This window comes from Labeo rohita, chromosome 11, assembly GCF_022985175.1.
Source record: "Labeo rohita strain BAU-BD-2019 chromosome 11, IGBB_LRoh.1.0, whole genome shotgun sequence".
NCBI classification, from domain to species: domain Eukaryota; kingdom Metazoa; phylum Chordata; class Actinopteri; order Cypriniformes; family Cyprinidae; genus Labeo; species Labeo rohita.
This window is the reverse complement of record NC_066879.1, coordinates 28,352,824-28,368,962: the sequence shown is the minus strand read 5'-3', so window position 1 is coordinate 28,368,962 and position 16,139 is coordinate 28,352,824. Positions and strand designations below refer to the sequence as shown.

General features: G+C 37.5%; 1 protein-coding gene across 1 annotated transcript in view; it reads right to left on the bottom strand.

Annotated features, from left to right (window-relative positions):
• Positions 1-13,988, bottom strand: part of mapkapk2a (MAPK activated protein kinase 2a) — a 44,013-nt gene extending 30,025 nt beyond the window's left edge. The window contains exon 1 of the mRNA XM_051122914.1: positions 13,330-13,988. Within this exon, the coding sequence (XP_050978871.1) occupies positions 13,330-13,545 (216 nt within the window). The 5' untranslated portion in view covers positions 13,546-13,988. The remainder of the gene's footprint in view (positions 1-13,329) is intronic.
• Between the last annotated feature and the right edge of the window lie 2,151 nt (positions 13,989-16,139).

Below are 16,139 nucleotides of genomic sequence, written 5' to 3'. Positions count from 1 at the left end.
TATTGCTTCCGCCGCAGCTTGCTTCTGCCTTGACCAAAGCGCGCACGCCGCAGACAACGTTCAAATGAACTTTTGCCGCTGCGCTCTGAAGGGCTGCACTGAACCCAGCGGCCAGTGCAGTGCTTTCCGCGTTCGGTGTGAAAGCCGCCTCAATGCATTATACAATGTTGAAATTAAGTGTGCCCGGTTCGCATACATAAGCAAACTGCACTTTCCACGGTAGTTCGTGCTAACTTGTTAATCAGCCACTTCAGCCGTTTCATCGTCAGACTCCGGCTCGAATTGGTATGGTAAAATCGATGCCATCTTTTCTATGTATTGACAAGTATCCAGGGCTGTCAATCAGTTATGGCAATGGGCGTTTCGTTCTCCGACACGCTGTACGCGGTAGACCAATCATAAAGGACTGCGCCATCTGACCAATCACAGCAGTGAGGGCTCACGGAAAGGAGGGGTTTAAAGAGACTGATTCTTCGAACTGCTTCGTATGAGTCGTTTATGAATCATTTAGAAATGGGGTAAAATTAAATCTATTTTTGGAGAAAACTAAAGTGTTTTTTGACCTTGCATACATGTAAACCTGTTTTGGGAGTCTATTAAAACAATATTAACAACCTTTAAAATGGCATAATACAAGCACTTTAAGCTATTTGCTAATTGTGGCCAGGTGTGGCTCTGTGGTTGGTTCACTAATAGAAAAATAACATCCAACAGTCAGAGTTTCAGAGACAGAGAGGAAGTACAACCATATGCCAGCAGAATCAATGCCAAGAAACGCTTCCTTTTTCATGTAACATGTCAGCCACTTATACACGGAGACCAAATTGTCTCTGCCACCACTTACTTAGGCTAAAGAACACAATAGGAACCCTCACTAAATATAATCATTACATCCACAAACACAGACGAATGAAAACCATGCATGGGCAGATGGATGCAACAATTTTTTTTAACATGTCCAGAAGATCTGAGATATGATAAACATTTAGCTTCTCAGATATTAAAGAAATCACAATTTGTCAAAACTACGACATTTTAGCTGATGATTAATTGTAATGCAAACTGTAAAAAACTTCAGAGTTATGAAGAAACATGTCTATTTCAGTTATTTAGGATACAAAACAAAAAAACAAAAAAATCAACATTGCTTCAGTCTGAACACTAATATATATATATATATATATATATATATATATATATACACACACACACACAAACTTCACCACTCCTTGGATAATCTAGTAGCCAATTACCAATCACAGCTGCACCTTAAAGCCCATACTCTGTCTGATAGCTCACACAATTTGTTTATCATATCTATTATCACATGTTTCTTTCATGTGACACCAAAAACACTGCCTGTTTATAACCACAAATTATAAATGAGCAGAAAAGTCTGTAACGGCACATGTGGAGTTAGCAGACGAGCTGGAATTAAGATTGATCTTTTACTAATAGCCTCTCATCATTCAAAGAGCTCAATTCAATAATGGACGCAGTCATTTTTTTGTTTGGAGATCAATCCATTACTTGCAGTTTGTAGATGGTACAAAGGAAAGCAATTTTAAACAGACTGGGAGAATCACATGACTTCCTTGTTTAAGAAGGGTGTGAAGTAGACTCCATTGAGCTGTGCATCACAAGCTTTTTTTTTTTTTTTTTTTCATTCAGAGAACTGTCATTGCTTTTCTAGTATAGATTACATATAGTGTTTTAGAATCAGATTTGGCCATGTTAGTTTAATTTGAGTTAATTTGAACATGAGTAATTCCCTTATGTTTGTATTTTTTTAAATAAATGTTAATGCATGTGTGTGTAAATGTATTTGATATACATGTATATACATATTTCCTTAGGCTTGATCATTCCAAAGAGTTTTAAAAGGCTTGTGTAAACAAGTTAACATGTTTCTTTACATGTACATTCCCTTTTATGACATGATGATAAAGGGCAAGCTGAAGCAGCCACCACTGCAGCTGAAGCAGTCTAAAACTGACCTGATTGTGGTTGTAGTACAGGAAACATATGACAAACTTGAAATTGTAAACCATTGAAAGTTTACAACATTTTAATAGTGACACTGTGGGAAATCATGAAACTGAAAAAGAAAAAAAAAAAGTTGCCCAAAAGAGAAAATTATGCTTAAAGGGATAGTTCACCCAAAAATGATTTACTCACCCTCAAGTCATCGACTAGGTGTACATGACTTTCTTCTTTCAGACGAATACAATTGGAGCTGTCCTAGCTCTTCCAAGCTTTATAATGGCAGTGAACGGTGATTGAGATTTTGAAACAAAATAAAGTACATAAATGCATCATAAAAAGTACACCACCAGCTCCAGACGGTTAATGATGGTTAAGCCTTTTGAATCAATGCGTTTGTGTAGGAAAAATACCCATATTTAAAATTTATATAAACCGTAACCTCTAGCCTCCGCTGTCAGACATGCGTTCATGAGACAGTGGTGTTCCAGCAGATGATGACATAGTGTAAGCCCCTGTGAAAGAGCTGAATGCGGAGCAAAAGAGAGAACAAAACAAAACACTAGATAAATGTTCGACATATTCCAAAAGAAGAACAAAACAGCGCGACTCATTTGAATCGCGCCACAAGGACCGTTTATCCACTCAGATCAAAGTTCAAACTACCGCGCTGCACGAGCTCTCTAGAGAAGATGCATTTATTACTATTACAGAAGATGTGGCGCAGACGCGCCTGGAAAAAACCGACCGCGTCGCTTCCGTTGTGAGCGCAGCTGCCGTTGTGAGCGCAGCTGCCATGCGCCTACATTTGAAATAACGAATTTGAGCGCGCAAAAGACACGATATGTGAATGGCTCCGTCACGTGAGCACTAAACCGTGCTGTGAGATCTAGTGTGAAATACTTGAATTCAGCGATCAACACAAATGACTCTGTGATTCAAACTAGTTTAAAGCTGTGTGCAACGAGACAGTGAGAAGGCTTTTCAATTCACACATCGCCACCATTTACCATGAATTTACTGTAGTAACACTCACTGCTCCATGGTATTGTGGCAGCAATGTGGGACATTCACACTGAATTTTATTACAGGAGTAACAATATATAATTAAAGCTGCAAGCAGCGATGAAAGGGCCCTCGCACCCGGGCTCACCGCCGACCGGAGGCGAATGGTGGGCACTATGCTTTTCACATCGTAAATTTAGGAGGAATCTGTCAAAGTCATTAAGATGTGCCAAACTTCCTGCTGCCAGCTGGTGGCGCTATGCCTATAACTGAATATTGGAATGTAGATGTGTTCAGGCCAGCACTTTTGTCAAACATACGAACTTTGGTGCAGATTGAACACAGTATGCTTGAGCTAGTGTAAGACATGACATATCCTGCTGCCAACAGGTGGCGCTATGATTATATCTGAATATTGGTCTTTAGATGTCTTTGGGCCAGTACTCTTGCCAAACATGTGAAGTTTGGGGCAGATCAGACATTGCATGATTAAGTTAGTGTAAAACAAGCCATTTCCTGTTGCCAGCAGGTGGCGCTATGATTATAATGGAATATTGGCCTTCAGATGTGTTCAGGCCAGGACTCTTATCGAACATGTGAAGTTTGGGGCTGATCGGACATTTTATGGCTGAGTTACAACAACTTCTATTCCCATGTTTCGTTTTAGACTACCCTTTTTCATACAAATAGGCTACCTATAAAACCATGTAGTTATATTTTTACCATGGTATTGAGGTACCATTATGTGTGGTTTTAACTGTGTTTATCATGATTTAAAATGTAGGCTTGCTACTATGGGAGACCAATGCTTAATTTAAAAAAAAAAAAAAAAAAAAAACACAACCCAAACCCGTTTCTTGATTTGAAACAACACAACTCATTAGAACATTAGAACACAGACATAAATGTTTCCATTTAGATATTTATTTACAACTTTCACTTTGGAGCAAAAATCTGACTTTAAACTTGACATTTATAGTGATAATTATCAAAATCGACTGATATAAAAAAAATATATAGTGATCATTTTTTTGCCCATATCGTCCCTAGATCTTTTATTTTAATAAATAAGCTTATATGACATCGGAATTTTACATACCAATTAAATTGTACAATTCTCTATTCCAATTTCGATATTACAGCAAAACCTACTAGCCTAACAAATATAAAGTTCAAACATTATTTGTTTGTTCAAAAACTATTTTATTACTATTATTTTATTACAAATGAAACGATGCTTAGGGAAAAACGGACTGAATGAACAAATTCAGTTTCTGCCAGCAAGTGGCGCTTATGGAATAATGATACAGCATTTCCCTGGTTACCACTGTAAACAAAGCAGTGCCGTGATTATGTACACAACTTTAAATGCATTATACAGAGGTAAATGAAAAGAAAACGCCATGTAAACCTTTCTTAAAACAGTCCGTTCCCCTCAGAGATACATTCATATAAACCCTGTTTCAATATTTTGGATATTATTTCCAATATTTTCAATATATTTATATTTCCAGTATTCCAATATTGTGAACTGTGATCTTGCTATGCCTGCTAACATTTCCTTTTTGCGTTTGTCTTAAGCGTCTCTGGCCTCTGTTAATGGATGTTTAAAGAGTTCGTAATATTTCCATATGACATTTTAAAAAAATATTGCATGCAGTTTGTGAGCATACAGAACAGGGATCGGTTGAAATATGTCCTGTTGATGCAGCTGTACTCCACTGTATAAGTTAAAATATAGATTAATCATTGTTATAGCTACAAAGTTACTCGTCAAGACGGATATTTTAACTAGTGATCGACCGATATTGATTACCGATACTGATTATTTGCATAATTATGTGCCCGATAACCAATATGCAGAACCGATATTTATTTACTGTTATAAAGTAAATCAGTGACTGAGTGAAGTAAGTCCATACTTCACTTCGGTTTTTCCTCCTTTCAGTCATCTTAAAAAGTGTTAAAAATGTTAAATGAAAGCAGTCTTTCATGTTAAATTTAATCTTCATATTACAACGATAAAAACATTTTATTTATAAAACGCATTAGCTGCAACACTAAGGAGCAAAACAAATGTAGAATGTTTTCAAATGGAAAAAAAAAATAAAGAACAGGAGTCACTTTGGTGTTTTAAATAAGTGAATCTTGTTAAAAGTTACATGCAGTGCCCATCAGAGCATCAACCCGGTGAGTGAACGTAGAGCCCTGCGTTCCAGCCCGAGCCCGACGGGCCCCGACTTTTTTACCTACCTAGGGCCGGGCTTTGTGCCAATTTTCACGTCATAGCTCAGACCCGGGCCGGGCTTCGTGTCAGTTTTAAGGCTTTTCTTTATTTTTATATTTTTGAGGTCCACAATTTATGGTGATGAAAAAATTCCGCGCTGGTGCAAAAACAAGAGACTTCACTTTCGCTTTCACTTTTGAGACCGGCTCGGAAGGCGTTTAGTGTCTCCATCAGCAGCAGCAGCGAGTGCACCTTCAGCTCAGCGCGAAGAGATCCGCGTTCAAAAGCATCATTACAGATTACATAATGAAAGAGTTCTAATCACAACAAGCTACGCAAAATCACACTCATAATCGCAGATGAATCGCATTCGATTATGAGCACGATTTTGCATAGCTTGTCAGTGATTTACGGCTCTGTGTATTAATTGCCGCTCCAGCTGAACGCACGTGATGGAGATTTACTACTAATCAAAGTACTGGCTTTACTGACTAAACGCGCCTCACACTCACATGTGATTTATTGTGCAGCCCTACAAAAACTTATATTTAATGAACATAAAACGCTCCAAACGTTTTTCTAAATGAACTTAGGGCCTATATTTGAGGCCCATGCAGGGCTCTATGTGAACGCCAAAATGAAGGCGACTTCAGGAGACGAATGATGAGCATAGACAACAGACAGAGAATTAAATTCAGTGCTTTTTTTTAATATGTGCTCATTCATGGCTGTATCATTTAATTCATGCAGTGTTGTGTTTATTGGGACAGAACTTGACAGATTATCTTACATGACTGTGAGTTCGAGCTATTTGTTATGACGGTTTAAGCCTATACGTGACTCCAACTTCACGAGGTTAATGATGAGCATATAGACAAAAGAGAGAGAATTAAATTCAGCGCTTTCGTTTCCAACATGTGCTCATTCATGGCTGTATGTTATTTAATTATGGCAAAGTTACGTTTATTGGGACAGAACTTTAATTATTTTATGTGACTGTAAGTTTGTCTCTGTTTCTTAGAGCCAAGGTGCATAAACTAGTTACATATCAAGCATTTACGTATCACATCTAATATGAGCATTAATGGCTGTTACATGAAATAGTTTACTAAATACAGCAAACCAAGAAAGTAGGCTATGCTTTACCTTTGCTCGCCATTGTTGTCGGGTCTCCCATCAGGTGCGCTACATGCGCACAATTCTCAAAACACCCACAAGATGGCGGTAAACCTGATATTACAACCAATAACCGATTATGGTAAAATGCTTAAATATCAGGAAAAATAGACATATCGGTTGATCTCTATTTTTAAAATACTTTTGTAGGCTATCTGTCCCTAAGAGACGTCTCTCTATGATCACCTGTAATTTCAAATGAACAAGACTTAAAAACACAAGGAAACGATAAACTTTCGTGACGAGGCAGTATTCGTCAACTGTCCTGAGTGTCTTTCACGCTGGCCATCAGGCACTCATTGTTGAGCCCTGATCTACATCCTACGTCATCCGCTGGAACGCCACTCTCTCGTGTACACGTGTACATTAGTTAGCAGAAGCTAGAGATAACTGTATATAAAGTTTTAAATATGGATTGTTTTCTTACACAAACACACTGATTCACTTCAGAAGGCCTTTATTAATTCCCCGGAGTTGTGTGGACTCCTAACTTCAAAATTTCGACCACCATTCACTGACATTATAAAGCTTGGAAGCCAGAACATTTGGCTCCTCCGAATACGAATACAACCCCCAATTGTATTCGTTACAGGGATCCCTTTAATTCAAACAGCAAATGTTACATAATTGGTCACTAGCCCTTCTTTATTAAGTATTTAAAATAAACAGATCCCTCCTTGACCAATTTTAGAAGAGTCAGGGCATGCTGATGAAACTTTGTCCTCCTGCTCAGGGGGCATAACCTAAACCAAAGACAGAACCAAGCAACAATTCACAATAAAGGCCTTCATCACAAGACCATATTAGAAATAAACTTGAATCACACGTGTGTGCCATAGCCGTTTGGAATGCACTTGGCAAAGAGAGTGACGCAATTTCCTCATTATCTTCAGCTGGCATGTTCCCGTGACAATGCAGCACGGTGACCATCAGCAGATGTCGCTGTTTTAATGACATAAATGGCTTTTTATTGTTGTTAGCATAACTCTTGCAAATAACCATACATTTTATATTTTAATTAAAATATAAAATGTATGTTTACTTGTTTATTTGCAACAATAAAAAGACATTTATGTCATTAAAACGCATCGTTACACCACTACAAGTTTCATTTATTCTTACAATAGCCTTGTGAAATGTTGCTGTGCTGTGTAGTCACATTTTTCTAGTTATAAAATGAAGGCATAAAGCATTCATTTCATTTAGGGCTGGGCGATAATTCGATAACGATAATTATCGCGATATAATTTTCTTCGATAAAACGATATGAAGAGTTCGATAAATGTTCGATATAATTTTTATGTGCCAAAAGCAGAACAAAACAGCGCGACTCATTTGAATCGTGCCACACGGACGATTTATCTTCTCGGACTAAAGTTTGAACTGCCGCGCTGCTCGAGCTCTCTAGAGAAGATGCATTTATTATCTAGACGCGGCACAGACGCACCTGGAAAAACCGACCGCGTCATGACCGTGTCACTTCCGTTATGAGCGCAGCTGTCGAGCGCCTACATTTGAAATAACGAACTGGAGCGCACAAAAGACGCAATATGTGAACGGCTCCGTCACATGAGCACTAAACAACGGTGTGAGATCCAGTGTAAAACACTTGAATTTGGCAATGAACACAAATGACTCAAATGAGATGTGATTCAAACTAGTTTAAAGCTGTGTGCAATGAGACAGTCAGAAAGCTTTTCAGTCTACACATCGCCATAATTTACCATGAATTTACTGTAGTAACACTCACTGCACCATGGTATCGTGGCAGCAATGTGGGATATTCACACTGAATTTTAGTAAAGGAGTAATGGTATATAATTATAGTATGTATGTATTTGTGATTAAGCTGCAGCATGTGTGCATTTATACTGAAAGATTTTAGACTACAAGTTTTTTTCATACAAACAGGCTACATATAAAACCATGTAGTTATATTTTTACCATGGTATTGAGGTACCATTATGTGTGGTTTTAACTGTTTATCATGATTTAAAATGTATGCTTGCTAATATGGGAGAACAATGCTTAATAATAAATAAAAAAAAATGGTCAGAATAAATTTAATCATATAAAACTGAGGTTGCTACAATTTATACAGATGTTACTGATTGATAATGAACTAAAATTTACCTCTGCATCCTCAAGCTACTATCAAATGTGCATTTCTAAGAGACAAAAAAGTGATATTATTATTATTATTATTATTATCATCATTATCAGACAACCCAAACCTGTTTCTTGATTTGAAATAATATAACTCATTAGAACACGCAGAAATTATTTTTTCTATTTAGATATTTATTTTGTTAAGGAAAATTAACGGTCTGGTTCCTACAACTTTCATTTTGGAGCAAAAATCTGACTTTAAACTTGAAAGAAATAAAGATTTGACATTTATCGTGATAATTATCGATATCGATTGATATGAAAAAAAATTATCGTGATATTTTTTTGCCCATATCGCCCAGCCCTAATTTCATTTATCTTTTAATTAATGAAAATTAAAAACACTTCTGTGGGCAAATAAATTTAGTCTTAAAGGGGTCATTGAATGCCCATTTTCCACAAGTTGATATGATTCTTTAGGGTCTTAATGAAAAGTCTATAATATACTTTGGTTAAAAATTCTCAATGATTGTGTAAAACAACACCCTTTTTACCTTGTCAAAATGAGCTCTGCAAAAATCATCTCATTCTAAGGGATTGTTCCTTTAAATACAAATGAGCTCTGCTCGCCCCCGCCCCTCTCTTCTCTCTGTGGAGTGACGAGCCTGTTTACTTTAGCTGTGTTTAGCCGCTAAACTTCCTAACTAGCATGTTATAAGGAAAGGCGATCACAAAGATTCATAAAAAAAAAAACCTTATACGCACTTCTGCTGTAAGTGAAGCTGGATCACGAATGATTCGCGCAAACATAGATGAATATATGTAGATTTGGAGCAGCAGCTCAAACGTAGTGCGGTTTAGTTTTGCTTTCGTTTCGTTTGCCGTTTGATGTTTCTTATATGTAACAGAAATGGCAGCGCTTTTGAACAATGTTCAATGTTGAACAATGCAGTGGTCGCACCAGAGCGACCGCTCACAAAAATTTGTCGCACCGGCATTTGGTCGCAGTCTGGAGCCCTGTAATATCACCGCAATTGTCCCACAAGCTTCAGTATGAGTAGTAATGAGTAGTTCACTGACGCTGTTTAAAGAGCTGATCTATGACAAGTTATTACATTCCTGCCAGTGCTGAATACCCTCTCGGAGGCAGCGCTGGTGGAAGGGATGCACGGCAGCGCCGCCCTAAGCCGAACACACCCATGGTACCCGCAACACCGCTGCCACGCGTCCCTGCCACCAGCGCTGCCTCCGAGAGGCATTCAGCACTGGCGGGAATGTAGTAACTTGTCATAGATCAGCTCTCAAACCAACGTCAGTGAATATGCTGGTGTTCTTGACAGAGAATCTAAAGTTCTGACTGTGATGTGTCTGTCATGTGGATGGCTAGGTAACTCTTAAAAGTGTTTACTTGTACAGTTCCAGCACTTACATTCTAACTCGACTCATTTCATGGTATATTATATATAGCTCATTAGAAAAGAATGGAATATGCCCTTCATTTTGTTTGCACTAATAAATGCTGCAGCCTGCAAGCACCAATAAAGCTTTGTTCTATATTTTTTTTTCTAAATCATCATAAATATCACTATCGCAAATATTCTTGAAATATCATGATATAATTTTGAGGCTATATCACCCACCCCTACTTCTATGGATCAAAGAGGAAGTAAATATGGTATAAAAAGGGTTTAAGGCCAAATCTGCAAAACAAAGCATTATTTTCAGAGAAAAACATCGGAAGTGCTGTCTTCTGTTCTATGACAAAAAAAAAAAAAAAAAAAAAAAAAAAAAAAATCTTAAAACTCAGTCAGTCTACTTAGGATGTGTTGTTACTTGCACCCAAAATGTTAAACACATATAATGGGATACCATAAATCAATCAATCAAAAATAAATAAATAAAAAGCATGTCCAGGTTTAGAGGCTTTTGAGGGGCTTCTTTTTTGTGGTTTCTTGCAAATTTGTTCCCAACAGACCTTGATAGAATAGATAGAATTTTGCATTTAGGACAGAAGGGCAGATGACTTTGATCACAGACTTTACAGATCCTTGACAAGCTTAAACCTGCATGTTCATATCATCAGAGTGAAGTCTAACAGAGATGAGTCCTCCCAATTATTCCTTGGCTTGAAAACAAGGCTGTTTTGTCTTCCTCATGCATCCAATCACAAAAAAATGATGATACCTGTGGATCAAGCTGAACTTTTTAGGTATATGAATGGAAATGCGTTCTAGTTAAACTGAGTCATAAGTATGTGAAAAAACAAGCCAATTTCCCTAACATGTACACAAGGAAATGCACTGTCATTTACAAAATTATGCTCACTCCTGGGGTGGACAGCTCCTCAGGTCACATTAATTTTATTAACAGGCAGGTCAGCTATGACTCATTTTCCCACAAACATACAGATCAAAGGCACCCTCACGCACAAACACCAAATCACAGCGATGGGTGAATGTCTGTGTCTCTAACACAGATCATTAATGGACTCTCCAAACCACAATCAGTTATTATCCATCTCATGCACTTCATAGTCCCTCAATCTTTTCCTGCCTCCCACAAGCATGCAATGCTCTTCTGCAGCTAAAAACAGTCAGGCCATGTGGCAGTGATGAATGCAGGGCTGAGCCAGATCTGTCACCGGAGAGCGCAGAGATCCCAGCCAGAGTGCTGACATCATCAGCGGCCCTGGAAGATCAACAGGGCTTTCCTTCAACAGATAATCATCCTATGCCACCAAGCTGAAGTAAATAAATGCTGGATCTTACAGTTGTCCCCTTAATTAAGAAGATCTGTTTCTATGTGATCACAGCAACATTTTGGAGAGGCATTAAAATAACTTTCAACTTCACTGTAACAATGAATGTCTCTAAAAAGACCTCAACAAACAAACAAACGTCACAAGGGGGTGAATGAACACCTCTGCATTTCTACTCTGCTGCTACAGCAGCACAGACAGCGAGTGGGAAGTTAGCAACCACAGAAGTGGATTGTTTTGACCTTTGAGAGACACATTTTGCCCCAAGTCTTGTTCACTGCCGGGTCTAAGTACTTGTGTTCTAATAAAATACAAATTGAATCACTTTGACAGTAGATGAGGTCAACAGTTTTACTGACAACAATTCACATAAAACTACTACTAACATTGAAACCAAGTGATACTATTATATTTCATTATGATGCAAGGTTACGGCAGACATAATAAAGAAAAAGTAGGCCATAATTTGCCCATAAATGCAGGGGCAATCCGTATAAATCAAATGTCAGAAATTAACCAAGACCAGAAATTAACCAGAGCTTGGGACAAAAAAAAAAAAAAAAAAAAAAAGCTAAACAAAGTTGTAAACTGCCAAAAAACAAAAAGTAAATTGTGCTGGCAAAAATGCCCCTGTAGTGAATTTCCAGTTGTTTTGGGTCTTTTCGTTTGTTTGTTGTGGAAAATCTTATTTCATTAGACATTCTAAGCTGTTATGTGTGTCTGATTTTATAATTAACAGCCACAACTGTTCAGAAACGATTTATTTTAATTAATTCAATTAAAGACACAATGACACAACATTCTTTTTTCATATGACTTGAAAAAAAAATCCAAGTAAAATGGCAAAAAAAAACAGCCTTGAAAATAAATTCCAAGGGCAAATATTAATCCTTAACAAAAATAATTATAAATATATTTTAAAAAGAAAGAGACCATTTCTGATTTTTAATATATTTGTGGAATTATGCCTCATGGAGGAAAAAAGTGGTAATGTGAAGAAAAAGGGGAAAGAATCAAGAAAGGACCTTGAGTCAGACTCAAATTCAAGCCACACAAAGCATTACTCCATTATATGTCAGAAAACTGACCACAAAGCTATGGCTCTGAACTAATTTTAAAGGGATCGTTCACACAAAAATTTTAAATTCTGTAATTACCAACATTCTTTAAAATATAATATTTTGTGCTCAACAGCTAAAAGAAGGTCATACAGGTTTGGAACAACTTGAAGGTGAGTTAATGATGACAAAATATTCATTTTTGGGTGAACTATCCCTTCAACCACATCCAAACTTACACAGCCTTAAATGATACCTGATGATTTCAGGATATTTTAAGTATGTAAGCAATTTAATACTACCAGGTGTGACTTTTTTAGTGGAAACTTCCAAATGAAAATATGTTGGTAACTTTTCAAATAACTCAGTTTGAGTCATCTGAACACAGGTGGCATCAACCTGCCAAAAAAACTAAGAATCACATGGCAACTTCAACACGCTACACTACTGAGTGAACTGTCACACCCATTCCACAATCACCTGACCAAAACAAGATTCACCTTCCTGTTTTGCGTAACTGCAAGTAAATTTGCGTCAGTCTAAATGAAACAAACACTCCTCCTGATTGAGGTGAAATGTCTTATGTCATTCTATGCCCTCTCCTCCAAGCCATTCTGCCCAATACAGTCGTTAATATCAAAGGCCAGCTGGAACAGGAACCTGCCACCTGGTTCCTAATAAAACAGATGGCTGTCCAATTTCCATTGTGCTCCTAAAATGAATGATTAACTCACTCTCAAATCATTGTGTACCCTGGACACCTGCAGAAGGCTTACCTGATTACTATTAAATCCCTTAAACATACTGAACTTCACAAAAACAGACACTCCAAATTAAGTACAAAACACTGATTTTAAGCTTTATGAATATGAGAGACGGGTACTTGATCCTATTAAAACCACAAAACAATGCTGAGGTGTGTTATTACTCACAAAATCACAAAAACATAATCACAAAAACATGCCCTCGATTTATTAATGCTCACAAATGTACAAAAGCAGATTTATACTTACCTTTAAAGCATACTTTTCCCCACTCCTCTTGTGAAAGATCTCCAGAACCCTGCCATTGATGCCCAGACCCAGGACCTGACTAGTGACCTTGTAGTCGTCGGTTATGGCATTTTTCTTGATTTGAAGTGAGGCTTTTCCCAACATGAATTGGGCTGGATTCTGTTGTTGCTGCTGCTGGTTTGGAAACTTCGGCGGACTGTTGGCGTTAGTCAACATCTCCCACCTCTTTTCTTCCCTAACTTACACAACTAGCTACTTCTCCCGAACTTCAATTCTTCTTTGGCAACACCCAAGGCGAAAATTTGCCTCAGAGACCTCGACTCCAGGCACATAAACTACGTTTAAAGAAGGTAAAACTGTGACACAAAACCTCGGATGGGCCGTTATTTCGGTTTCGTGGTGACTAGCTAAGCTAGCTAATATCCATGTCGAGGGTCAACCCACCAATTCAGGGCTCAGAGAATTAAAAAGGCGACTTACATAAAATCACTTCAAGGTTAAACGGCTTCGAAGTGTCACAGGCTATTCGAAAATGCCGCCGAGCGAGTTAAAAACACAAATGTTGAATTAAAAAAGTCGAGAATAGCATGCGTTCTAACACAACTCCTCTGTGAGACGCGCACTAGCCCTTCGCGACTTTCGGCCAGCGTCTTACTGCTCTGACGTCATAACGGGGTTTGGAATGCTTGCGCTCTTAAAGGAGCCGCCATCTACTTAAACTTCATGTACACTAAAAGTGCAATGGCAGTTAAAATAGGTGTTTTGTATCTAAAATTATGTATATGCGTCAAATGATGAATATTAAATATGAAACTATTTACTTAAATCAGAAAAGCCCCCTGATCAAATAAATACTTTCCTGCAAGATAAGGAGAGTACTTTAAACCAGCAAGGCACAAAAAAACAACTTAGGTTTTTTTTTTAAACTGGAAAATTTAACTCATTCAAACACTGTCGTTATTTTCTCTGCATGTAGGCTTTGTAAGATTTTATTCTTAATCTCAGCAATTACCAACAGGTGTCGCTGCTGTATAAAAATAAAGAAAAAAAAATAGTGGGGTAAATTGTATAGCCGCAAGAGAGCGCACTCTGCACTCGTTTCAAATAATTTACAATCTTTCGTGAGAACAAGCCGTTTATTTTTTTAAAAAAATAAAGCAATTTGATATTGCAATACACATCTAATTATAATAATGGCAAAACACATCTTTTCAATTCATAAGGAAGACATGCCCTGTATGTAAACCAGTTGTGCACTTCCTGTACATTCAGTATAAGAAAGGGCGCAAGAGGGTGCTTTAGATTAATTCGCCCTTTGAATACAACAGATTTGAAAACATTTCAACACTCTTGTTTTTGTATTATGAAATAGCCAAAGCCACAGAACAGATTTATAGATTTTATTTTGCAAAAGGACCTTGAATCATTCACAAATAGCTCTAATAGTCAGCTGGTGTTATTGAGAAATGACTAAAAATCCTTCTTATGTCACTTCTGGCTGCATTTTTGTATTAAGTGCTCATTTAAATAACAAAACAACTCTGACATGTCAGTCATTACAAATTGTAGCAGTTTTTATGTGAATGATTTAGGGCATGTTTTATTGAAATGTTGCTGTTTAATACCCTAAATGATATCTGACGAAATCGGGAAGTTTTGGTCCTTCAGGTTTATTACTATTGATTGAACTGTGATAACCATACTCATCAAATTACACATCTGTTGTTGACATCTAAATAAATCACTAAGTTGGCTCAAAAGTCAAAGTGCAATGAAGAGATCATATTTCGCTGATAAATGCACACAAATGATCCACAAGTGACATTTAATGATTAGCAAGCAGACATATTGTAAAACATGCTTTCAGTTTTGGATGGGGGATGTGGGTGTTATTTTGGCAAATATTTAATCAAGCTTGGATGGAAACGGTTGAAAACACTGTTAATTTGTTGTAAATACCATACATCTATAGGTAAATGACAAATGCATATTTTGTTGTATTTTATTTTACAGTAGCTGGTGTCTAAATCCACCAAAGTCCCAAGTTTCGTTTCTTCTTGTAATCTTGCCTATTATTCTTATTTTACAACATTTAGCATTTACCAGAGGCTTTTATCTAAAGCAACTGACAAGTAAGAACAACAGAAACATCTGTATTCTCATGTCTGGTCTTTTCACATGTGCAGGGAAGTCTGCAGTCTACATAGAGCATACGAGCCAAGTCACATTTACGGAGTCTATTTACAGCAGCCTGCTTCCAGTCGCGCTTGCTTTCCAAAAGCTAAAAACAACCGAGCCCAGAGGAGAACTTTATATTGGGAGAAGGATTTGATTTCACGCGTAGTCTGTTGAAAATGAAATTGGCTTGGTTGTGTGGACAGATGTGTGTGTGAACCCACTACACCCAACCAAATACAACCAGTGTTTACCATATGTCAGTGTTTACCTCCTGTTAATGGCAGTAAGCACGATATGACTGGTGAACACACACAGAGATAAAGCTGCCATTTTTCTAGCTTTGGTTGTGCCTTTGAAAGTGTCATATGCTTACATAAGCTACACCAATCAGACCCCAAGTGTAGTTAGCATGTCTTTCCCCTCCTGTCAGGCCAGAAGTCAGCTCGACATGTTCCAATTTATCCAGAGACAGTGGAATTTAGGTGCTGTAGCTTAAGAGACGGTGTTATATTAACATTAAGGCCAAACATATAAAGTAGATAGACTCATAGGAACGTTTGAAATGCTACTGTCATAAAACTTTACACTACATTAGCTTGCAATAAAATTGTTTAAAAAACATTAAGACTATG